Genomic DNA, 27,029 nt, shown 5'->3' with positions numbered 1-27,029 from the left:
AGAATAAAAATAGGGGGTCACCGTGCAAATTTTGGTACTAGAGAAACAAATAACCTAAGATTTACCAATATTAGAAATTCATAATGGCCGCCATCCCTGTGTTAACTCTATGGAGAAAAATAAAAATTTTCGAATTTCAAAAAACTAAGCCGCTGAAAAGTTTTCTTATACCAAGAGCTTTAAAATGGACCCCACATGTGGTATATCAGAAGAGAATTGTAAAAGTTTTAGAGTCCGAATGTCTGTCCCCGAGGTGCCTTCTACCTTAAACACAATTGGAACTAATTCGGGATAATTGGATAATGAAGTAATGACTGTTAAATCTGGAAATGTGAACTGATCTGCTTTTGTTTTTAAGTTATAGGCTTATTTTTATGAGTAATTTGTAATATTGTAACATTCGGCTATAGGGCACAGCATTCTAGAGAAATTTGAAAAATATGAAGCTCCAATTACCCAAATTAGTTCAAATCGTGTCTCTTGCTCTTGGACGGCTTGGCGTGAGGCGGACCCAATCCAACCACAGGCACAGGGAACTCTGACTGAATAACAGTAAACAAGTGAATAAAATAGAAAAATAGAAAATAGAAAATCAAGAAATGGGGAAAAAGGTCAAAAAGAGGAAAAATAGACAGAACAATAGTTATAATTCTACGCTTCATAACATTAATCCTCTTTCTCCCAAGTAGTATTTATTTCTATAGTTTGTTTTTGGAGCCTGGAAGAAAGAGGATTAATTAGAGCATGTAAGATTAATTTTAAATATGTCTACTTAATTCAAGGAATATACACTATTAAATTCCAGTACTAGTAAAATTAATTCGAAACTACATAAAATTACTTTTAAGACATTAAACTCAACGTAACATAATTTTGACCAGAACGGATCTCCATACAAATGAACAAAGGGTACATTTTATGAGCTCCTTCTTCTTGAATGTCCACACTAAGTGTGAACAATATGACCCGATGAAAGAAGGGCTGATATAAAAACTTTCAGAAATATCGTGTACCGTCTAACGATCCATAATGTCGAACTTCTGCTGAGCAGTGCTTTCTAATTCTCATCGGGCACGAAGCATTTTTTAGCTCACATTTGGTATACCTATGTGAGGTTATCATATACGCCGAAGATGGTGGCGCCTTTATGTACGTACGTATAACTTCGGGTCATACATACATACATACGCACATACGTACGTACGTACGTACGTATGTATGTATGTATGTATGTATGTATGTATGTATGTATGTATGTATGTATGTATGTATGTATGTATTCTGACCTTGAATAAACTTACTAATGATAATCTTCTCTTTGTCCCAACTGAAAATAAAGCTTTTTGCAGCTTGTCATGACGTCAACTTAACTGCCATATTTTTAGATTAAAACTCGAAAGATTGTATTTAAGTTTCCATCTGAGACAGTACATGTAACCCTAGGTCTGTTTTGACTCTCCAGGTGTTGTAGTCATATAGTATGTTGAAGCAGGCTTTTAAATATGAGATTACCCGAAGTTATGCTAGGTCATTTGTAGGTTAACTTCTAAAGGGCAACTACAGGTCGACACATGCCTTCCCCTACTTTTGAACGGTTGGTCAAATTTGCATGTGGGATCATAATTTACTCTACACGAGATAAAATACGACCTAGAGGTCTAAGCATGTACGCACCCATGTCAGCACTCACACAGTTCTAAAACATGCAACATGTGCTATTCGCCCTCATGAGGCCCAAATAGTGTTTATATGATTCGATAATAACCAGATGTATGATCACTTTGCCAAATGAGTCTAAATGTATAGACGCGACGCACACTCTGTCCTTGTATGACCATGAGGATCTTTAGTATTGGCCAAAGGTTATTTCTAGAGCTATTTCAAACATAGTGTCAGCAATATGATTGGCTGCTCCACAATGATCACGAGACAAATGGTACGTCAGACACTGCTATTGCTACAGAAACCCCGACATATCTGGGAATAACACGGCTTTTTGGATTGCGAAGCGACAATTTCAGAATCAGGCATACTGATAAGTGTCGATGAAAGATGAATTACAAAGACTGTCAGGTAAGTGATCAGCCATTGACTATGGAGCAAGCTCAAGTGTAAGGAGCTACTGACCTTATTCACCACTGTTGCTGGCCCTGCTGTGGGTTTGTATATTTGTCTTTTAAACCACACTGCCTACGTCAGAGTATTGTTCTCTGTAGTGTTTATTTCCATGAACTCATCGTTCTGACTCTACTTTATTTTGCAGTTTAGCATGTTTCAGGTTTGAATGGTATAAAATGTGTTGTCTGTTTTTTTTGAATGGCGGTGACACTTCATATCCGCCAAATCATTGTTCACTACTTGCCTACGAGTGATTTTTTTCAACCAAGCCATTCCTCCAAGTCGACATTAGACAATGAATGCGTACACCAGATTCCGAACCTACAAACTTTCACTCGAGAGCCCTACACGCTATGGCTGCATTCACAAACACCTTTGGGGAGGAAGATTTCGGGCGACGGGCTTGAAAAATTTACAACATGCCAGGAAGGGATCTGAAATAAATGACATTGTAAAGGGGGAGGGACTTGAAAATTTAATGAATATCAAATTCCTTTTCACAAATTCTTTCTTGCACTTCCATTATCTGCCATTTCCATTTTCCCCAGCAGGAAAAATGCATGACCACAGCCCCTCCATACAGAACCGTGACCCTTCAAAAGTGTTTGCAAGAAAAGGAGTGACCCTAAAATCACTGACTGTCCCAACCGGTATCAATATCGTAATTGATTATTTCTTATTTGACCTTCGAACTTTCATAGGATACTTTTTAACCTCTACAAATAATCACTTGGGTGAAATACCGATATCATATTTGGTTAGCTCACATTTGGTAAATGTATATATACCAAAGAGAGCTTAAATGGTAAGTCTGTCTATCTGTCTGTCTGTCTGTCTGTCTATCTGTCTGTCTGTCTGTCTGTCTGTACATACATACATACATACATACATACATACGTACGCACATACGTACGTACGTACGTACGTACGTACGTACGTACGTATGTATGTATGTATGTATGTATGTATGTATGTATGTATGTATGTATGTATGTATGTATGTTATGTATGTATGTATGTATGTATGTATGAATGTATGTATATATGTATGTATGTACCCATGCATGAATGTATGGTGTACAGGTGAACCTAGGGTTGAAGATGTGAATTCGTTCAAATGAACATGTCAGTGTCAAAAATATGCAAATAGGGTGAAAAAGGGAAAATTCTGTAAATTCCTAAAACTCTGTAACAACAGGCCAGATGTGGTTCAAACTTGGTATGCAGGTTCTTTACGGGGACTTTAGTTTGATTTGTGAATTTGTATTTTTGGGGCAATTTTTTTCCGTTTTTTTTTTTTTAACGAAATCTCCCACTCTGAAACAGCTCGTCTCATTGCTTTGAAACTTGGTATGCAGGACCCTAAGGTCAGCTTCTAATAGATTTGTTCAAATTGTGATGAAAATTTCATATTTGTATTTTTGGGTAATTTTTCCCATTTTGGGTCAAGAAAACATTCTCTCCCAAAGTTCATGTTGGATTGCTTTGAAACTTGATATTCTTAATCCTAGAATTCACTTCTGTTGGAATTGTTGTGCCTTCCTTTGAGAGGGGACTTCAAAATTATAGCAAGTCAGAAGTAGGTGGACTTGAAACCCATTTTAAGCTTGTTAGGGGGTATTTGAATAAATCTAAGAACTTTTTTGGAATCTTCTCCCCCGCCCCTTCAGAGATGTTTGGGAATGCAGTCTAAGTACTTACCCACGAAGCGATATCTGGTATCTTGGTCATTTAAATCAAGCACGAATACCAGAACACGAATACCAAATATGACTTGCTCGCTGTGACCAGGTGACACCTTCACTATCGATTTTTAGACACCGTGTCACAAAGCGCCAAAGGTGTCTTATGTCGCCGCAATATCTGAGTGTGTGTCCGTCTGTCTATCCGTTCGTAGACGGATTCTGTTCCAATGTAATGTAATTTGGTATATAGCATTGTCCTGATAAGATCTATATCTGAGTAGATTTTGGTGGGTTGGCTTCTAAATGAATTCTCGTTATGATATTTTCATGAATTTTGTAATTAGGCCATATCTCAAGAAGTACTCAACCAAATTTGATGGACTTTGCATATATTTTAATTTTCGCTGAAGCATTACTGTGTTGAAAATTTAGTGGGTTTGAATTTCGTAATAAGGCTATATTCAAGAATATCTCAAAGAGACATAAATTAAGAACAGCTGCATAGAATTGCATGGGATTTGCTACAAATGTCACACAGGGGTTTATCCGCCATGAAAGACATAAAGGTGTGACAAATTGCAAATTTCAAATTTGCATATTTGATGAACTTTCCTAATTAGCACTATATATCTTGATTGACTTGACCGAAGTTTACGAAACTTGCCATTTTACCTGAGAAACAAACGAAGAAAACGATGGAAAAGCCATTTCCTTTTAAAACGAAACTTATTACGAAAAATAAAACTAATCACTAAGTCAAGGGATGGAATATAAACTGTAAAGTGTACAGGCTTCCTTTCTCAGCTTTGACGGCACAAAAGCTCCAGAATCAGACAGTGAGACAGACCGATGCAGTACTTGGCTAGTTTGCAGGCTTGAGGTTGCACAAAGTCCATAGAAAAAATCCAGCGTCGCTGTGAAGGTTATGAAAATCTTGAAATTAATACTGCTTGAGTTTCCAAAGTCTTGAAGTAACACGTCAGAGACACGATCCCAAATGTCTGACTGAAAAGCTGTGCGGTCCCCTATTTATACTCAAATGGTCATATAAGAGAATATGAGAACAATCTAGAACTTCTATTGATATGTTAATTACTGCTCTAAAATATTTCCACTTACACGGTAATTGAATTTCTAGAGTGTCCCAAACATGACTAATTTGATTTAAGGTCGTGAGGTCGTGAAGGACAGTAACCTTGAGAATGTTCTAGGCTAAATTGACCTACATAGCACTTTTTACATGGAAAATCCTACGATACAACATTATTGAAAGTCATTAAGCGTTTCCCTTCGGCCAGCTCCTAATTTGCATATTTAATGAACCTTCATGATCAGATATATATGTCTTGATTGCCTTTACCAAAGTTGACGAAACCTGCTTTGAACATGGAAGATGTTAAATTTCAACATTATTGAACGTCATTAAGCGTTTTTACTTCAGCCAATTCCTAATTGCATATTTAATGATTTTTCCTATTTAAGGATATTTACCTGGATAAACTTGATCAAATTTGGCGAAACATGCTATGTACATTAATAATACTGGGTTAAAACAATTGCAAAAGTCATTTAGCTTTTCACAAGCTAATCACTAATTTGAATATTGAACGAACTCTCCCAACTAGAAATATATATCTGAATTGACTCGGTCAAAGTTGACAATACTTGTGATAGACATGGAGATACTAAAACATTATTGCCAGTTATTATAGCATTTTTACTTCAGCTAATTACTAATTTGCATATTTAACGAACTTTCCTTATTGGGATATATCTGGATTGACTTGAACGAAATTGACGAAACTTGCTCTGTACATTGAAGGAACTATGATGACCAAAAGTCGTTTTACATTTTTATTACTAATTTTCGATTTACTTTTTATTGCATTTTATTTTTTTATTCAACTAACGTCCTAATTAGAGGAATATATTTAGATTAGATTAATCAAAGCTGACAAAACGTGTTATGGATATTGCAGATACTGTGATATAATATAATTGAAGTTATTTAGCATTTTTACTTTAGCGAGTTACTAATTTGAATTTTAATGAACGTTCCTATTTAAGGATATATATCTGGATTGACTTGACCAAAGTTGACGAGACTTGCTATGATATAAAATTACAAAAAGTCAAACCTGGTATTCAGTTTGGTTGAGCCTCGCCTGCACATAAATCACTTTGCTTTTTTCACAATTAGGCCATTTCTAGCCACGTGGTGATTCTATGCACACTTTATGATCTTCCTATAACAGTGACTGCGTTGAGTCTTTGGTTGGATTTGATTTTCTTTGCCACCGCACTGTCTTCCTTAATACACACGATTGGCCACAGTGTCCACTCTAGTGGATTGGCTGACACATCTAGTGGGCACTGTGATACTTGTGCCCGTGTAGTGTTGTTTCAGTCAGGTGACAACCGCCCCTTGGAGTGTTTGGTTTAGAACAGGATCGGCCGCCTCGGCGATTCTAAACCAGAAACTCCTCAGTGTCGGTAGTTATTTATTATATATACCGGTACTGTCTGGATAGGAAACACAAAGATGAGCACACAACTACTTCTATCGTAAATTATACTTGAATAGGCCTAATGGTGGGTGTATTCGTGTTATCGTCACGGCCGTTCGGCATATGCATGGTCGTGAAGAAGGCTTGCGCCAACGTCCGATGCATACCTGTACTGTGTACATTTGTTGTACGCTCAAATACTTTTCAACAGTTGAAGTATAGCGTTTTGATGTGTGTTTTTTTTGTTTGGACAACGTTATACTGCCCAATTTGCATGTTAAATTGGTCTATGCTTGTGTCACATGAGACAGTCATAAAACCAATATTTTTAACATCGACTTGCGTCACATTTGATGGTTATCGGTCATTACCATCAATTATATATCTTTTCCTCCGGCAGTTCAGCTTGTCAGAAGTGGTGTGACAGCGTGTGTAATGAAGCAATAATGCTGCTTCCCTTTGATGTTTTTGTTTGGTTTAGACGATGTAGGGCGCTAAAAGCGACGAGAGTAAATTGTCGTATTATTTGTGTGTTTAAAAAAATCACATTTATTTTTGAATTCAAACGCCACTGAAATAGTTCGTTCACGTACAATACTTAGCATGACCTACCGACATTCTACATAGATGTGACGGAAATTCCCTCACTTATTTAACGACAATACGAGAAACATCTGTGCATTTGCTCAGCATATTCTTTGCGTACAGTCATGGACATTCCAGACGTTCCTGACGTTTAGTTAAATCGGGTTTTCTAATTCAAATTATCCAAGATCACAAATATCATGATCGCACTACAACGCCAGGTTCTATCATCCATTTTCCGATTATTACACCCTCAAATTAGTATACAAAATTTTGGACCTCCTACTGTCCGAAATACTAAACTTCCGTCATTTCACTCCGTCCAGAGGAAGACGATAAAATTAGCCAAAATAATATAATTTATCTCCGTAATTTTGCCACCTACGTATTGGTAATCGTAAAATTTTGTGTGAATGTCTGAAAATTATTTAAAGTGAGTGTGATAGCCAGCTTCTAAAGGCATAGTTGAATTACACTAAATCAAGATCGTTTTCTCCGTAGTTTTGGCATTCGAAAAGGAGAAGGTGAGGTTTTTAAAATTGAGTGAATTCGATACCCGGGACCTAGCTCCGTAATGTATGGGGAAATATCGCATGCTCGCGTGCAAACTGTCGTGGCAGTAGTAAACTTAACAGATGTTAGAAAGTAGTGTGACAACCCTGTTGGCAGAGCACTTCTAAAGCCACAACTTCAGAAAAGGTTTCGGCGCTCTTCAATGAATTCATGGTATTTGATAATGTAATTTGTTCTTATATCTTTATTCTCCACTTATGGATATAGGAATGGAAGAAAGTTGGGTTTCCCTTGTCAACAACGAGCAACGAGGCTGCTAAGATGTACGATGCTGCAGTGACACAGGTAATGAATCGTCAAACACTCTTCCTGCCTTTCACTTTGATATATGGCGGGTGCCACATGCGGGGTAGAATGTGCTCATCGTTTTCGAAATACCTGACTATACGTCTCGGTTGTCGTTACCGGAGGTAAATGCATTTTTCTTCTTCTTCTACGGATTTGACTTTGTTGTATGTACCAGTACTCGACATATAAAATATATGTGGCACTCACAGGATTGCTACATGGTCTATACACATACAGTACACATACTATACATATACACAATCGTATCCATGAAAACTGAAAAGATACACATGTCCGTCAATGTTTCCTTCATTTTTCGTAACAAATTCAATGTTAAAGTAAATCGTGACCTGAAAATTCACCTTATGCTTCCGACTTATTGCTTTGCTGGTAAAGGTCAGAAATTAAATTGGTCCTTCCATTAACATGTTTTTGATCTCGCAGACCAAGATGACTTAGGAAAACATCCTCTTTCCCTGGAAACGTAATGTGTTTCATAGGAGTTCCCTGCTCTCTCGAAAAAAGGCCCACGTAGCTCATGTAACACTGTCTGCTGTAATTGACCTAGCTTTCATCATTACGATTGCAATGGTATTAATTACATTCAGGAACAGTCACGCTTACAGTCGCAAATATGAAATTAAATTGTGTAGTTTTGAAAAGAAAGAAATTACACATAAAATTTTACATTTCATTTCGATCTAAAGTTATCACTTTCATTTGCATTTAGTACATGAGAGGTTACAGCGATGATAGCGTGGGAGACATAGGTACCTGCTTACGGAAAATGTTTATGGCCGATCCTGAATTCGGTAAATGATACCCTCTTTCATTTATTAAACATATCATGATTCATACTATCTGCGTCGTTAATGGATTTTCGCATTTGAAAAATCGATTTGTCTGTAATGAGTTAACAGCTTATTTGTAATTGGAATGACAGCCGCACGAAAGAGGTGCTTTCGACCAACTAGACAATCACCACGAAGAGCTTTGTATACTTCTGAACTGAATTTAATCTCATGCATGGATGTGTTTCAGAGACTTGGTATACGGTCTGTATAATTGACGAGAGAAGCGAATCATACTTTGCCTTGAACAAGGGTCAAACCATGGATAAATATATAATTCTGTAAAAATTTTACGTACATTTGCAGTTAAGGGAAAGAAAGAAATTTTTAAAAGATATTTGCTTTTTAAAACTCACAAAAGGACAGAAACAAAATCACACACCAGATAAACAATCGAATGAAAGACACATATTGACATACTAGATTACGTACCCTTTTGTTCAATTGTTTAACTTCATTTACGTGCAACGAAGCGATGTACGTTTCCATAATTGAACTTGCCTCGTGTTACGCCCGCCAACTCTAAACCTACCGCATACGAGCGACGTATGTTGAAATTTGAAGTATTTAGAGTTGAAATGGGGACATTTTGTCAAATAGACACTTTCGTTTGTCCTAAAATTCCCCAAAATGCCAAACCATTCATGTTCAGACAAGCCATATTTATTCAAAACACAATACATCATCTATTTTATTTATATCATAGAATACACCAATTTGTATTTTTCTATCCAGAAGTAGCCGTGTCTGCAATTTCTAAGTCCAACACAGGTCGTTCATTACAAATTTACTGTTTACTTCCTGTATTTTTGTTGTCTTGTGTCACCCAGTACTTGGTCATGCTTTTAAAAACGGATTGATGCTTCTTGGCGGTGGGGCGAGCGTACGGACCAATAGTGATTTGAAAAACAACATCGACAAAATGGTTACAATGGCCAAAAAAGCAGACGTTAATCCACTTGAAAAACTCCATGTGGAAGCTGTTAAACTGTATTCTGCTGGGTGAGTACATCTATAAACGTTCCATATATCCGCATATAGCCTTTTCAAATGCCCTTCAGTCCCATAAATACATATAAGCGACTTGAGTTACAGTTCTCTCGTTGGCCAGCAATTAAAAACGAATGATTCATTGGCCACTTAAGGAATATCTTCAAGCACTAATAAGCAGAATTATTTTCTTCCTTCTCAGTGTTTCAGTTTACTTGCCGGTGCTCATAGCCACAGTGAGGTTGACCGATGTAGTTCAGCTGACTAACATTATGATGTTAGATGAAAGAGAAACAATTTCTAAACCGTGTAACTTGAAGATGACATACTGATTGAGTTGTCTTAGTGAATAAAACATATACCTTTCAATAAGCATTGTATGCGTACGCGACGTTCTCACGTCATTAACATATCTCTGTAACCGAGTCTTCTAGGCATTCTCGCGTTCAAATGTTACAGTCAATGCATTGCTAAAATGACTCTGCTGAGTACAAATCACTGGCAGTCAATCGGAAATGGTGGCTTCATGTCCATGTAATAAGTTTTATGACTATCCTCCAATATATAAGCGGGCTTTTGTTGGTTTCGTCAATGTTTATCTTAAGGTGGCGACATACCTAGACACTTTCAGATTTTATTTTTTCTGAGTCATACGAGTCTCGAACCCAATAAAGTATATTTCTTCTGAAAGCTCTGATATTGGGATCTCCGACTGTATAGATAACACAATAATTAATTGCATAATAGTTTTGCTGAACCTTCCAAAATCGTTTTTTTCTCCCCTTGCGAATATGCTGGAAGATGTCCGGTCGTTATTTGTGCATTGATAAGCCTTGGTAATATCCTTCAAATCTGTGTCTCGAATTTCCTTTATATGCCTTGGTTTTTTATGCGCCATTGAAAGTGTTTGAAGGCTTGTCAGTGCATAAATTTCAACCGGAAATCTTGCAGCCTGTTCGCTAAAGGGAGGAAAACCCGATTTTTGAAGGTTCAGCAAAACGCTTGTCACGTGACTATTATGCAAATAATGACTTTGTACTGTGCACTGTCGGATTTCCCAATATCAGGCCTTTCAGAAAATATGTACTTTATTGAGGTTTGGGACTTCTATATCTGAGAAAAAATAAAAATCTAAAAGTATGTATTTGGTATGTCGCAATATTAACGTGATAGTGCTTCAATTAGACATTGTGCAATTTTCTAGTTGAAAGAAATAATTACTTAGTTTACTTAAAAAATTAAGGTTTTCTTTTTATACATAAAAGTAATATATTCCACTTAATTTCAGGCAATCTGCAGTTGCTTGTGACAAATGGGAGGAAATTTTGTTATATTATCCGACAGACATCATGGCTGCGCAGAATGCTTTCATGGCGCATTTGATGAATGGCCGTAGTTACCGGATTAGAGACTGCTTTGCTCGAGTATTGCCACATTGGAAGTCTTGCCACCTTCCCTTTTAAAGAGGTAGGTGAATTTGCAGCTTTAGAATAAGTTCATCTAATTCTCTTTATTTCGTAACTCATTGTGCATCTTCATGAAACGATAATCAATTAAGAGGTTCTTCGTGGGCCGTAATCTTGCACAATGTATCAAACCATACGACTTGACCACTCATAAGCTTAACATTTAGTTGCGTAAGATGGTGCTCTTAAAATGGTTGTCAGTCCAAAAGCTGATCATTCTGTTATTATCGAGTCATATTTACAGTATTTCGGCCTGATGAGCTCGAATAGAATAAAACATTAGATGGCTAAGATTCGTGCAAACGTTACTAAAAGACCAACAAATACCTAGTACGTTTTGTTCTTCTTCAGCAATATTCGCAGCCTATATGCATTCGGTCTGGAAGAGACAAATTTTTATGATGAAGCGGAGAAGATAGCAAGAGAGGTACGTAAATAGAAAACCCCCCTCTCTCTCAGTCTTTTCTATATAATCTAAAATACAACCTAAAACAAATGATATATGAAGCCGAGATGTTTAACAGACAGACAAAAACAGATAAGCTAGTTTTATTACATTTTGTGTCTTTTGTGTAACACGAGACTTGACTTGCTCATTACATGTAGCCATGCCATTCTCCAGAAAACGACTCGTGATTAACAAATAAGACGTCTATTTTCGACTTACTCGAAAAAAGTGACATCAGAGGGTATGAGAGTATTTCAAATGACAAACCCTGGTGAACATGCATTATCAGAAACACACCACAATACCCACCAGCTTCGGGGAATAGTATACATTATTGCCTGAATACATGGGTTTATGTGCCCAAGAGCAGGTGACAATTTGCCCAACGCCAGAAGGGCAAATTGTCTCCTAATGAGAGGGCAAATAAAACCATGTATTCAGGCAATAATATTTTTATTACATGCCTCTTCACAGTTAATGCTATAGGACATTTAGTTACATGCAGGGCATTTTCAAACAATTTTACCAATATAAATATAAAACTGTTTATAACATGCCTCGATGATAGTGCTTATCAGAACATTGATTTGAATAGGAACATCCTGCGAGTTTGCGGACCGTTTCCATAGTTACCTGGTCCGGTGAAGCCTCCGACGTTTTCGACGTCAAGATAGACGCCTAACGCTGGATGTACAAAAACATGCATGCACTTTCGTTAACATCTGTTTAATGCTTGTCGATAATGGCAGAACTGTTTGAGTATGCCGTGCATGTAACTAAATGTCCTAGAGCATTAACTGTGAAGAGGCATGTAACAAAGTATTATTGCCTGCAGGGTTTATGTGCCCTTGCAACAGGAGACAATTAGCTCTATTAGTCACATAAACCCTTGGAAACCCATGTATTTAGGCAATGATAATATCTGGTAATGCACGGCCCCTCAGAGTAAAAACAGTCGCTATAGCCCTCATGATCTCGAAATAGGTGTGCAATACATATATATATATATATATCGAGCACTACCCCCCCCCCACACACACTCACATACATACATACATATATATATATATATATATATATATATATATATATATATATATATATATATATATATATATATATATATATTATATATATATATCATATACCCATGCCCATATACTCATGCCCATATCGCCTCATCCGAGTGACGTTTACCGTAAAATAGCCGCGGCATCCACGGTAAACGTCGAGAATATGCACGATAAACGTCATCGGTTTTGGAGTGTTCCCGAACTACATTTGAAATTGATGGTAAACAACGTAAACAAACAAAATGGCTGCCGCTGTCCGCCTGTGACGCGATGTCGCCGGCGTAAAAATGTGAAGGGCTTTGACGAACATGGATATTTCCGGTTGCTAAATGTTTTCCAATGGTTTTTCCGTTAAAGTTGTTGTATTTTTTAGACAAGCTCTAACAAACATTATGTCGTTCGTACGAAACGGTCTACCTCAGAACAGGTAGCGAGCACTTGGCGTGACAGCGGTGCCACGCGCGCGACAGCCGTTGACATGGCAACTCCCAGTGTAAACAAACAAAATGACGGCCCGTCTCCGTGCAGTACGACGATTGAGCGCGATCGAAATCAGGAGGATTTAAAGTAAAGGACAGTATTTGATCGGTTACAATTGTAATAGCATAATGCACCTAAAACATTCCCCTGTACAACGATTTTTGAATCCCGGTCTCTTTCTCTTGGTTCATTGAGATACGGAGGACTTGCAGCGATTTCGTGCGTGATGTTGATTTCTTGGTATAGTTTATGAGTGAAACCTGTTCACACAAATATTTCGATATTTATGCCCAAGGCGTAAAAAAGTAAAGCCTAAAAATTTAAGGTTGTTCGTAAGTATTAGTAAAATTCTGGGCATGAGTATATGGTAAATCGGTCATTACCCAATATCGCCTGTTCCTTGCGTCGTATCAGCATTCATGTCGTTTGTGCTGCGACAGACACTCGACTTCGTCTCGTGTCTGACGCAGCACAAATGACACTCATGCTGATACAACATATATATATATATATATATATATATATATATATATATATATATATATATATATATATATATATTATATATATATATATGTGTGTGTGTGTGTGTGTGTGGGGGGGGTGTATATTGTATATTTACATCTAGTATGATTTCCAATAGGTGCTGGAAGTTTCTCCGGAAGACGGCCAGGCAACACATACTATTGCTCATGTTATGGAAATGATGAATCGTTATGAAGAAGGTGTCACTTTTCACAAAGCAAGGAGAGAGATTTTAAGGTACGCAGAATAACACAAATGTAGTTCAAGAGAATGCAATGACCTGTAGGCCTATAGCTGTGTATTGGAATCTTAACCTGGAACTCTGGTCTTATCGTTTGTTTAGCAGCATCCATTTAAACCTACTGGTCCGCTACCAAGTGGAATATCTTGTAAACATCGACAAAACACCATTCTCTTTATTTGTAAAGTCATTTGTATAACAACCTTTATTTGTTCTCTTTGTGACAGAACCATTTTCTAGCTGGTCATATATATTGGCACTGGGGTCTGTTTCATATTGAAAGGGTACGTACTGTGTGTTTTCGATAAGCAATTAAATCCAGTACTAATGTACACTCCCTTGTCTCAAACAGAGAACAAATGTCGCCTTTGAAACCTGATAACGTCATGTACCTTTGAAGTTCCAAATTATGTAAGAAAAGGCAGTTAAAAAGGCCGTGGAATCCATTTTCTGCTGGCACGTGATATAACATTTTCACGTAGCCATCTACTGCCTTCTCTTATACGTTTTGAATGATTAACCCGAGAGTTCTTTTACCGGTTCCATGATCCAGTGCGCACTAGGATATTCACCGCGTACATTATCCATGGTCCTTTTAGCCGTGGGGTGTACACAAGATATGTTACTCATAGAACACTATGGCAGGTTACACCCTGACCTATACTTTCGTCACCGATGGATACAAAATACACGAGGCTTTTTTGGCATCACAAATTTATGTCATTCTTGTATAATAATCCGTTGTACAACACAAAATCAGTATGTTTTTGTTGTTTTGAGTGTGTATACGGTGTTTGATACAGCCACAGCAATGCATTGTGGGATAACCGGGAAAAGGTCTATTATGTCTTGAGGCGGGATGGTCGAAGGTATCTATTCGACTACTATTTTAGAATGTTACAGGGTTCAGTCTAAAACAAGTGATTTCTAAAAAATATCAAATTTAACAAAATACTAGTAATGCTGATGTCCTCATCAAAGTTACTAATAATTCAAGCCGTCACTCTTGGTTTAATGTATCTTTTGAATAGCACAGTTCCAAGATTTTTTCACCTGTATTGTGGCTACATTAACATGATGATCAGATTAGTGTACTTATGACACTTACAGGCATAATTTGATAATTAATAGTTGCATGTTTAATCAATTTTACAGTATTATTATTCGTATTTTATATTATAGGCGGAATACGAAGAGGCCCTTACTCTGTATGATGAACAGGTAAAACAGTATGTGTCTTGCTTTGCCGACGCGGTACTCGAGACACAACGTACGCCTTATTCCTCTGAATAGATATAAGACAGTATTTACATTGCCCTATAATATAAGGTCTTTTAAAGGAATGGTACATATGCGAGTGTTTGGAAACGTAATAACAATCGCAGTGATGTGTTTGCATTTTACCTGCCATACACTCAAAGGAATATTACACTATAAATAGCTGTATCCTACAGAGAAACGCCCCAGCCAGAAAATTTAAGTTCATGTAAATTCCTTTGCTGTCTGTCATATTGCGTTACCACCACCAACGAAATGTTATAAATTTCTGCGCTATCTTCCCACGGAAAACGTGTAAGTTACGACTTTATACTATAATCGAACTATGCTTTTTGTTCATATAGCAATACACATTTTCAATAAGGTGTTTATCAATATATTACACTTTTACCAACTGATTTATTGATACCTCAATTTACTTCAAGCTCGAGAAGTTTATGGACAGAGATAAACCAATCAACCTGATGGATGCTTCATCGTTTCTGTATCGTTTAGAATTGGAAGGTAAGGTTAAGTTTCAAATTGATTTTCTATTTCTGAATCGAAAACTCACGAGGATCGATGGGCACAACTCTTCATATGCAAGAGGGTAGAATGCCCTTGATGTGCGCTTTATTGCCAATCCTTGCGTTTAAAGACTTGTTTGGACTTTCCTCAATGAAACTTTAAAACATTCTCGTTGTCGTTGTGAATATCGTTTAAGTTTGTGTCGGAAAGCAAACAGTTATAGAGAAATCGCAGCAATGTAACCGTTTGGCAGGCCTTTCAATAGTACCTTAGTTTCCCCGCCAGTTTGCTGTCACACCGTAGACAGCGCATGTACGTTAGTTACACGAATAAAGCAAACGACTTCGAGTGTATGAAAAGTGTGTATCTGCGTGTCTCAGTTTCCTTGTGAACCCGCTTCTTGGGGAAAGCGAGAGAACTATAAGGTGTACAAAAACCTCCCCCACAGTATGTGCTGGTTTGATAACTTGACATACAACCCTTTTCAGAATTAGAGCGCGAAGCCACTGCAGTGAACTGCAATAAAACTGCTCACACTAATTAGTTTCAGCTGTAGCCAGCTGGCAAAGTCGACAACATTGTATGTCCCATGCAGACAGTTTGTCTGGGGAAGTTGAAATAAAAAAAGATTTGTACATGGACCAGTGCATGGTAATGTTACATTGTATCTTAATCTTGAACACAGGGTGCCAATCGTAAACTCTCATTTACAACTCGAGCCTCAGACAGAGCTAGTTTTGCCTTTGTACAAGCAGACTTTTTGGTCCTTATCAAGTAGCCTTGTTCAACACCAAAGTGGCCACGGCTACAGCTGAAACTAATTAGTGTAAGCAGTTTTATTGCAGTTCACTGCAGTGGCTTCGCGCTCTAATTCTGAAAAGGGTTGTAATTGTATCCGCAGGTGTGAATGTTGGTGACAGATGGAAGGAAGTGCACAAACGATGGTCTCCCCGTGTCGGTGACCATACCCACATGTTTAATGATATTCATTCCTTCATGGCTACTCGAGGAGCAGAGCAGGATGATGTAGCTGCTAACTTCATCGAGTCGTTGAGAGACTTCGTCGAGTACGTCATAGATATGTCTTATTTGAATTTGTTATATCAAAAAGCAAACAATGATTGTATTGCAACAAATAATATTAGCTGAGCTATAACTGTTGGGGAAAATGGCACTGTCAAATGCTGTGATCATGGTGTGGTGGTCGCACAATTGCTACTGGCCTATAAACAGCAGACATGATACAGTAAGATAACTGCATTTTGTCCATTTTCCCGTTGTTTCATTTCATAACTATAGCAATGCCGACGACAGAAATGACAATGCAAGGGTATCCAAGGAAGTCGGTCTTCCCCTGTGTGAAGCATTCAATGCCTATGGCAATGGTGATTACGGCACTGCAGTTGATATCTTGACACCGATTAGGTACAGAATTCAGGGAATTGGTGGGAGTCACGCACAGTACATATTTACGCTCGATTACATTTTTCGTTATGCTCTGTAGTAGTACATAATGATAACGTATCACAAGCGCAATGCACTGCATGTTTCTCACAAGCAACTGTACATGCTCAACCACTGTGGATTTACTGTATTTAGAGTCGAAGGTGTGCTTCATTTTGTAATGCACGTTGAAAGTATGGATATTTATGTGAAACAATCGTAGATGCATTCTGCTTTCAAGAAAAATTATTGTGACTCACCTCATCCAAACTCTCTGTTGTGATTCGTTGATTTATAGTCACGTGGCATACGTTTACTCTACTTTAACCGTGCTTGGCATGAGTGATTTTGACGCTGATACATACAAAGAGCCAAATTACCGGTTAATGGTTTCCAAAACTGTTAAAAGTTAAAAGTTTATAGTTAAAAGTTCAGAACAACTGTTGACAGGGAAAATTTGAAAATGCAGTCTACGCCTGTGCATGTTCTAAAACGCGTAAAGAAGACAGCAGTGTCGTCGGCGACTAAGACAAGCCTGAGTGATGATAGGTGATCGAGAAACTTCTCAACTTCAGCGAGAAAATTGGATGAGGTGTGTGTTCAAAACATATTGAGTGTTCACCCGCGCCTGACAGTCGCCTAAAACAGTCTCTTTCTCTCGGGCTACGGCCTCGTGAAACAGACTGTTTTCAAATGGGGCACCTTTTGGGATCTCGTGCGATATCCTGTTACGTCCAGCCATGCATGGCCAGTCATAATAAACAACTTTAAACATCTCAATAATTCAAGTTCTTTCATTTTCCAACAGAGAGACATCTTCAATCTGTTTCTTATCCATGCTGCCCTTAAGTCGTCTGAACAGAAACACCAGTTGCTCGCTAGGTATATACAGTGAAATTTTTACTAGAGTGTCTGATGGGACATGATTTGTATGTGTTCAAGGGAGTAGTGGTTGAATGAGAGTTCCATAGGGCCATGCGCGTGAATATTTTGACCCGCAAAATATTTTACCATGTGAAATTATTGTATCAAGGGAACATGGGCGCATATAACGTACACACTAAACAGTTATTTATATCGTACAGTAAACAGTACTTCCCATGTATGTCTCAACATGATTTTGATCATAATATTTGAAACTATTTTGTTCAGAATATATCTCATACTTTATTACTCATCGTTTACATCTTAGGAGCCTTCTACAGGAGAGACAAGCTCAACGAAAATGTTCTCCAATGACTGACAGGATACTTGCACAGCTTGGTGACATTTCCAATAACTAGCAATGACGAAGACATTGCTAAGATTTAGAAACATGTTCATAACAGCATTCAAATCAATCACTGATATATAATAACTTCGAAACTTTATGATAACCAAAACCATATATTTCCTTGAGAGATGGGAACAAAGACACACTGTGTTTTCAGTTCTTTGCTCCTCTTAAACCGTTCACAGCCATGATTTTGTCTATTTCTACAGATTGCAACATGCGTTAAATAGTAATCCACGATTATTGTATCGTCTGTAATGTTTAAAGTAAGATCTATGCAGCCATTTTGCTTGGTCTCTATTGCAACATGACAAATCTGACAAAATAAAACACTGTTCAAATTACGTGTTATCAGGATATTCGTTGTCAATTCAACGTAGAGCAAATACATAGCAAACGTAGGGTTTTCTGATATTCATTTCCATAGTATAAAGAAACCGTTGTATTACAATACCATAACTGGAGCACTTGTGTCTCCAAAAAGTACACCATGAAGGATTGGTCTCACAACAACAAAAGAGATTTTGTAAAAATTGTAATGTCATTTAGAAGGTGCCAGAAGTTAAAAATTAAAATGAAGTTAGAAATTAAAATGTAAAAATTAATTTTCTAAAGTTGCGTCATTTCTGATTTTGCAGAAGCATAGGGGCGTCTGGTCCTAGTCATTCTATAAAGTGTACAAGATATTGTAAATGGATTACAGTACTACAAATGACAACTTAAAGTGAGAATATTAGGCCTAATTGATATAACTGTACAGTAAACGTTTCGGACTAGAATGGTTACACTTCACTATTTAAGTATTGTTACCAATGATACATCTATGAATACATAAAAAAATCAACGTTGATCGTTCAAAGCCTATCAGTTCTACAAATATAACTTTCTGCTGCTGGTTATCGGAAGACCGCCGCTTTCAGTTATGTTCTAATGCGAAGCAATCATACAGTGACTCTTAAAATATTTAGTTTTTAAAGCTATACGAGCAGATATTTACACATAAATCCAAGTTATACTACTTTTTGTCTTCATGCGTACAGCCTTATCGAAAAAGTCATTTTTTTTGAAATGTCCAAAACTCGCCAAATTCGCAGTATAAATTTGTTATAGTACGAGTAATTGACGATACAATTACCATAAGCCATCAAACCCACAAATTCACCACTAGAGGGCGTGCTCTTTGATGGGCTGTCATTGCTGAGGTTTGCGGACACTGCTGCGCTGTCAATTCATCGAAACAACGCTCTTTAATGCCAATGAAGAAGGAGCAATGAATTATAAAGACTGTCAGGTTAGCAGACTTTGCTGTTGTACTCGCACTACTTGTCAAATCGATTCATAACTCAGACTGGACCACCGCACCCGTTTACGGTTCACACCACGATTGCGATACACGACCGACCTTGTTTGGTATACACTAGCTCTGCATGGCAGGGCTGTGCATGTGTTGCCGGCGTTATACGGTGGTGGGAGGCCGTATAACACCGGTAACACACAGCCCTGCCATGCGGAGCTAGGTATGCACCTACTTTTCTCACGCATACCACATAGCAGCTGTTGTGTATCGATTCACAAGCGAATGTGGTTTACACGGCTAGTACGGGCAGAACGCACCTCAGAGCCAGAAAAATGCCCTGGGTAAGAGGGTCCACCTACCGTGTGCATAACCATTATCTACTGTGGGGACCACTGGTCGTTCGCGTTGAGGCCACATAAGTTGGCAGAGGAATTGTGCTCTGAGATACAAGATTTGTGAAGGAAGTCCACAGTCACTCGTGATCTATTCAGCTCTGGGACTATTTGCCCCATAGACGTGTGTACATAAGCGGGTTTTTTCTCGCTTATGTACACACGTCTATGGGGCGAATAGTCCCAGAGCTGAATAGATCACGAATGACCGTGGACAGTCAAAGAATGCGCTAAGACCTACGCAAGGCTTCATCCACTTGACGAGCATACAAAGTCATGTACAACCTCAATACATTACAGGTCTTTTCGTGGACGTATGTTTTGAATTTTACACTACAGGAAGGGCGTGGCATACAATGCCTTGATCTCTACCAATTGCACACACACACTCGAATGTCATGCCTATCATGCGTCGACACATGTGACTCGTGCCGACTGGCTGTCCTGACCTTGAAAGCTTTGTAGCCCTTTCTGCAGAGAGGTCACGGAAACACAATGTACTGTGTGGTGAGGTCAAAGGCTACTAACTTACGGCAACAAATCAACATAGGATACATTCAATGAATTTCCTTTTCCTTGAATGTCCACACAAAGCGGGAATAGCATGGGCGGATGAAAAAAGGGCCGATATGAAATCCTACAAAATATCATGTAACATGCTGTACTGTAGAACTTCTGCTGAGCAGTGCTTTCAATTACAGCGGGCACGAAACATTTATTAACTATTAATTTAAAATGTTTGAAAAAAAATACTCAAAACACAGGAATGGAAGAATGTTGGGTTTCCCTTGTCAACAACAAGCAACGAAGCCGCCAAGATGTACGACGCAGCATTGACACAGGTAATAAATTAACACCCAATCCGATCATGATAAAGTTTATTTAAGATCATGAAAATAACTGACATATTTGAAATCGTATATCCAAGCTTCACAAAAGTACACGGTCTTTCCATTGTATTTGTGTGTGTGTCTGTGTGTTGTTGTCTGAACGAATTAAAAGAAACCTTCAAAAACAAAGAATGAAATCACTTGTAACAGTCGCGGCTATTGGCCGAACATGAATTTATATTCTCCTAGTTCATGACCGGTCACATCTTTATTTGTTCCTAGTTTACAACAGGTTACGAGGACAAAAGTATTGGAGGCGTCGGGATCTGTCTCGAAAAGATGCTGTCAGCTGATCCAAGTTTTGGTAAATAATATACATGTATATGTAATTACCGTTACGAAAGCACAGCAAATGCTGAAGAAATATAAATTCACAGTGAACAATACCTTCTGAAATGTGTGTGTGACTGTGTATGTATGTATGTATGTATGTATGTATGTATGTATGTATGTATGTATGTATGTATGTATGTATGTGTGTGTGTGTGTGTGTGTGTGTGTGTGTGTGTGTGTGTATGTATGTATGTATGTATGTATGTATATGTGTGTATGTGTATGTATGTATGTATGTATGTATGTATGTATGTATGTATGTATGTATGTATGTATGTATGTATGTATGTATGTATGTATGTATGTATGTATGTATGTATCTAAGCTTATCTATCTATCTATCTATCTATCTATCTATCTATGTGTATTTATCTATAAATGTACCCATGTATCTATGTTTGTATAGTATCTATCTGTCTGTCTATATCTATATCTATCTCTATCATCTATCTATCTGTCCATGGAACTATCTACTGGTATCTATCTCTGTCTATGTTCATTAATCTAATTCCATATCTATCAATCAATCAATCAATCTATCTATCTCTCTATCAATCTCTCTATCTCTCTATCTATCTATCTATCTATCTATCTATCTATCTATCTATCTATCTCTCTATCTATCTGCTGTCTGTCTGTCTGTCTGTCTGTCTGTCTGTCTGTCTGTCTGTCTGCACTAATGTATGCAAGTGTAGACGTGTATGGTTTAAAGTTTTAAATTTACCGAAAGGAATTTTTACGCTACAGGGCATAACGAAACAGGATATCCAGTCTGGCGTAATCCGTCGGCGTATGCGTTCAATCACTGCGGTTACTACAGTATTAACTTTATCTCAGTTTGTGAACACGGAGTATCATACATATTTACATTTTTGTGCTACAGTGCTAGGCCATGCAATTAAAAATGGAATGGCGCTACTCAGCGGAGTGAGCATTTTGACCAATGACAGCTTAAAAAGCGACATTGACAAGATGGTTGAAATGGCCAAAACTTCTGACATCACACCGCTTGAAAAACTCCACGTTGATGCCGTTAAGCTGTGGTCAGTCGGGTAAGTTTAACTGAACGTCTTACTAATATGGTATCTGATATGTAATTCATTTCCAATAAAATATGTTGTATCACAGGGAGTTGTGAGGCCTACTCAAATCTTACAAATGGTCACCGACTTCAGAAAAAAAATAACACCGAGGGCGCTATTTTCATCAAAGTCGATGGACTTGTAAGCACGAGAATGTCACCTATATATTCGAGGAAATTTGTGGCGCTGAGTTTTCGAAAGTAGGAAAATGAACTGCACTCTACTTTGTTGGCTTATTGGAGATTAAATAGCCATACTGTTCGAGACTAGAGTCCAAATCGGATGATGTTACGCTGGAGTCAGTGAAACGAACCAATGAGTAATTCATTGATGTTGAAGGAGGTGGAATCCCCCTAAAAATAGCAGACTCGGTTTATGTTGTTAGCCTAAGATCTGCAGTAGATAACTTAGAACGAAGTCTTGCAGCGCATCTACCTCAAAATTGCATGTCAAGCGAAGATGCGAAGACCAAGTGACATTTGCTGTCACAGTCACGGTCACAACTTTGTTTTGTTTTAAGATTTATCTTTTCACCAAATTGTCAATTACATTCCTTGAAAGTTGTACAGGTGAAAGAAGTTGGCCCTTTAATACAAGGTCTAACGTACATCCGAAGAGATACATGCAACTATGTAACAAACAGTGCATTCCGGTAGGGGGCAGTCGTCCCGTTCGAGCTACAACGGACAAAAGCCACTGTTTTCTGTCAAATGTCACGGCACAATTCTACATTTGGCCAAACACCCGAGTTAAATATCTCAACTTTCTGCTAAATGATGGACAAAGTCGCACTTAAACCAAGGCAAAACAGGGGTTAAAAGTATACATTTTATCAACATCTCGGTAAAAAGTCTACATGGGGCGAAAAAGGGGTCTCAAAAACATGGTACAAGTGTGTATACCCTTCCTATGGCAGTACCCCCGGAAGTAAATAGACGATGAAGGATAGAGATGGGATTGTTTTATTTTCAATAATGCAGTTACTAAAGTTGCAAGTTTCACAGCTTAAGGAGCCGTCATTATTTACGGCCTGGGGGATTGGAAGAATGTGAGGGGTTCAGTCAAAAAATTTAAAGCTACAAGGGGGTGATCAAAATATGGAGAGAAAGAAGGGGGTTACTCAATTTTGGCCAGGTGCAAAATTAATTGAAACACTTCTCAGATTGCACCATTGTAACATCAATATCTTATAATTTCGATGGGAGAGGGGGACATCCCCTCTCGTGGTCTACCCTTTGGGTGTTCTAACAGTTTTACTTAGTAAAAAAAATTGAAAACACCTCTGAGATTGCGCTAGACTGCACCATAGCACACATCAATTTCTCAATATATTCCATGCAAGATAGGGACATCCCCCTCTGACATTTCCACCCTCAACCTCTCGCGTGTCCCCCACTGTAGGCTTCCGAATTCCTCCCAGTCAGATATTCTAGTGAAAACCCTGTTATGATACCCATCCAAATTAAACAATACTATATGGTTGGATACTGGTTATAGCGTGAGATTTTATATCTATATTTGTTGTGACTTTGAATTAATTTTGTTGGTTTCAATGAGATAACTTATGATAATTTAGCAGGGTACACCAGGATTTGAAAGGTTTTTACTAATATAATTGCTTTATTTTTGTAAATGTTACAAATACATGTATTTATATTTGACTTTTTTAAATGTGGTGGGTCAGTCAAAATTTCTGAGTTAAAGAGGAGGTTACTCAAATTTATCATGGTTGGCGGGGGGGGGGGCACAGTTTCATATGATAACTTCGAGATCTGGCTTGATATTTAATGAAATGATTAGGTGTTTGATTGAAGCCATTAGTTTAAAATAGTGTCAAACCCCCGGCTCCACAACTCCGCTTTCTCGGCTTTCCTTACCCCAACCCTGAGACAGAACGTAACACCATTGGAACTTATTTTGGATGATTGGATGTTGTCGATTTAATTTACAAATGTTATCTCATCTGATTTTATCTTTTTATCATATACCTACATTCACGTGCCTGTGTAAAGCTATGGGAGAAAGCGCCCTCAGATCCGTGCATTTTTTTTACGTATCACGCCCCGGCCCGGTGCCCAAATATGGGCAATCGCGTGCATTTCTGAACTATTTCGATTCTGGTTACTACGCGCGTTGCTATCTGCAAACGTTCCATTCGTACACAAAGCCAGCGCGAGATTAGGAAAACGTCTGCTCACTCAGATCGTAGTTGCGCGTGGCGACAGTGGGGCCGTGCAGGTGACATCGGCTTTTATTTCTAATTTCAAGTGAAATCCTGTGTATACTAAGTGCGTACCTATTCAGTAAAAATTACCAGAAAGTGACAACAAGCTTTTGTCCTCCATACACCTAGCTTTCAGCCTTGATCTCTGTTGGTCACGTACAGTACGGATGTTGCTTTGCGCGTTCTAGAAATCTGCAGGTAAATAAATGACGTCATTATGTATGTCAATCCGCGACGGGAAGCGGTCATCGTATTTCTGAAAAACTTACACAAATGGCGATGAATCTTAGATATCGCACGCATTTTTATCTCCTAAACAATGTTGAATATTATGTAAACTACATATTTACCATTTCATAAGGTATATGATAAAACCTTTACGGCCCTGATACGGCTTTTGCGGCCCTTGGTCGTACGGCGTATGGGCCCTCGCACGCTCGGGCCCCTCCGCCGTACGACCTCGGGCCGCAAAAGCCGTATCAGGGCCGTAAAGATTAATATTACACCCTTGTTTTTATGAGTAATTTGCGACATTGCAACATAGCTATATGGCACCTAACACTATCGAAAAAATTGCAAAATATGAAAATCCATTTATCCCTAATTAGTTCCAATCGTGTTACAGACATAACGCCGGCCGGGAAGTCACCAACACGAAGGCACGTCGAGACTTTGGAAAAGCTGCTAATGAGCAATACCGTGTGCAACGGACACGAATCTTCTTGACTCCCTACCAGGAGAAATCCTAGGGTAAATCTTTCGCAAAACGAAGCCAGTCATCCCCGAGCAAAAACCATAATCTGCTACACCTATGATCGAGAGAAAGAACAGCTTTCGTGAAATGTGATTGTATTCATATGTGTCACTGTAACATTTGTATCTTAAATCAGCAACATTGTAAAGGGGTGTGACAAATGGGAAGAAGTGCTGTTGTATTTTCCAACCGACATCATGGCAATCCAGGGCGCCATGCTCACACATTTGTTCTATGGTCGAATGATGCAGTTCACAGATTGCTTAGCCAGAGTTTTGCCGTTCTGGAATTCATGCTCTTCCCCAAAGGTACACTGGTAAATGAGAATTTAGAATTTCCATTATAGTTATATATATATATATATATATATATATATATAATATATATATATATATATAATATATATATATATATATAGTTATATTTAACATTAACAAGAAGCGAGTAAAATCATGAAAATTCTACAAGACAAGGCCTTTTCAACTTTAAAACATTTGGTCACGTTCTGCAGAATGCGCTTCGGGGACAAATACATGGACTGTCAAATTTTGAAAATACTTCTCTGGTCTACCACTTGTAAGCTTAGTTTTAAGCTTAAGGTGTAAATAAAGTTTGCACCGTCTTATTTCTGTGAAAGTCGAAACTTTTAATTTGTCCCCGCAGAGCCGACACAGGAATGGTGGCTTCTTTTGAATTTCAAGTATCGGTAAATTTAAGGTAATTTGTTTCTCAGCATCAAAATGTGCACAGCGACTTCCGATTTTTATTACTGATTTTGGAAAACAAGTTTGAGCAGAAGTTTAAGTTTTTCAATTTTTCGGCGGACTATACCTTAACAATCCAACATCAACACAGTGATGGTGATGTTGGTATACAGGCACCCAAAAGGTGGTCGAAGAGATTGTTCGTTTGCACACTGTTTTACATTTCAGTGATAGAGACATATTCTCATAAGACACGGGATCATACACGACACCATGTGCTCTGTTTCAAATTTAGGATACCAATAGAAGTGTAAAGTATACTCGTCAATCAAAGTATATACATCAGTCCTTTTATAGTTCGATTTTCATAGAAAATTCCAGCTCTATATTTTTCTAAAACCCTTATTCGTTTTCTGTTTTACAAAACGCGTGTGCGTACTAAGTGGTTCTTACAGAGCTATCATTGTGCACATATAATACGACGATTAAAATCTTATTATTAGAAAGAAATGTCAGCAATATTTATTGGCTTAATTTTTACGTTTATTATGTAATTGTCGGTTGTTATCATAAAAGGATAAAAATCAACATGCCACGAGAGTTAATCGACAGATGCAAAAGGACCTAGTAGTAAGAAAGTTGGAAAACAGCTATTTTGTTCCTTTAATGACCAACGATCACATATTTCAAGAAATATATCAACTCGCTGTACGTTTCGCTGGAGATTTTCCATTGGTCTAAACTTAAAGCTTCCACGAAACATTATTGATGGATGTATTTGCTTCCGTTTCTTTGTTTTCATCCTCATGGAAACATAATCATTTTTAGATGTATATAGGTCAATGGCGCAGTCTGCTCCGTAAAATTTTGTTCATACTATTTCTTAAAAAAACATAAATAAGCTATCATGTCAAAGCCCCAAGACTTCCTTTCAAGTATATCAGGATTAGGTATCTAAAGTAATGAAATTCAGCAAAGAGAAAACCCTACAGTAAATATCTACTGACTCGGTGTTTTAAATC

At 37.9% G+C, this 27,029-nt stretch overlaps 3 protein-coding genes across 8 annotated transcripts in view; all 3 read left to right on the top strand.

Moving 5' to 3' along the window:
• The first annotated feature begins 1,934 nt into the window (after positions 1-1,934).
• LOC139115248 (tetratricopeptide repeat protein 38-like) lies at positions 1,935-18,675 on the top strand. 2 transcript variants are annotated; one of them, XM_070677223.1, is made up of 14 exons: positions 1,935-2,073; positions 7,676-7,753; positions 8,487-8,568; positions 9,438-9,609; positions 10,886-11,064; positions 11,415-11,490; positions 13,708-13,826; positions 14,058-14,114; positions 15,013-15,051; positions 15,534-15,612; positions 16,517-16,682; positions 16,915-17,077; positions 17,867-17,940; positions 18,251-18,675. In XM_070677223.1, the coding sequence occupies exons 10-14, from the start codon at positions 15,546-15,548 to the stop codon at positions 18,339-18,341; spliced, it is 561 nt and encodes a 186-aa protein (XP_070533324.1). In that variant the 5' UTR covers positions 1,935-2,073; positions 7,676-7,753; positions 8,487-8,568; positions 9,438-9,609; positions 10,886-11,064; positions 11,415-11,490; positions 13,708-13,826; positions 14,058-14,114; positions 15,013-15,051; positions 15,534-15,545; the 3' UTR covers positions 18,342-18,675. The 2 variants fall into 2 exon arrangements, with proteins under 2 accessions (XP_070533324.1, XP_070533325.1); XM_070677224.1 differs by lacking the exon at positions 8,487-8,568.
• On the top strand, positions 2,053-13,839 carry LOC139116602 (tetratricopeptide repeat protein 38-like). Its single transcript, XM_070679199.1, has 6 exons — positions 2,053-2,073; positions 7,676-7,753; positions 8,487-8,568; positions 9,438-9,609; positions 11,415-11,490; positions 13,708-13,839. Exons 1-6 carry the CDS (start codon positions 2,053-2,055, stop codon positions 13,837-13,839), a joined length of 561 nt encoding a protein of 186 aa, XP_070535300.1.
• Positions 18,676-19,135: 460 nt separating the features above from the next.
• The window catches only part of LOC139115246 (tetratricopeptide repeat protein 38-like), a 260,249-nt gene continuing 252,355 nt past the window's right edge, over positions 19,136-27,029 (top strand). The window contains exons 1-5 of one of the 5 annotated variants that reach the window (XM_070677220.1): positions 19,136-19,622; positions 20,785-20,862; positions 21,133-21,214; positions 22,127-22,295; positions 25,440-25,619. In XM_070677220.1, coding sequence (XP_070533321.1) covers positions 19,602-19,622; positions 20,785-20,862; positions 21,133-21,214; positions 22,127-22,295; positions 25,440-25,619 — 530 coding nt within the window. In that variant the 5' untranslated portion in view covers positions 19,136-19,601. The remainder of the gene's footprint in view (positions 19,623-20,784; positions 20,863-21,132; positions 21,215-22,126; positions 22,296-25,439; positions 25,620-27,029) is intronic. The other 4 variants (XM_070677222.1, XR_011548080.1, XM_070677221.1 and 1 more) reach the window with 4 other exon arrangements.

Source organism: Ptychodera flava, chromosome 17 (genome assembly GCF_041260155.1).
Source record: "Ptychodera flava strain L36383 chromosome 17, AS_Pfla_20210202, whole genome shotgun sequence".
Classification (NCBI taxonomy): Eukaryota; Metazoa; Hemichordata; class Enteropneusta; family Ptychoderidae; genus Ptychodera; species Ptychodera flava.
The sequence above is the reverse complement of the archived record's forward strand: the minus strand, read 5'-3'. Positions and strand labels throughout refer to the sequence as shown.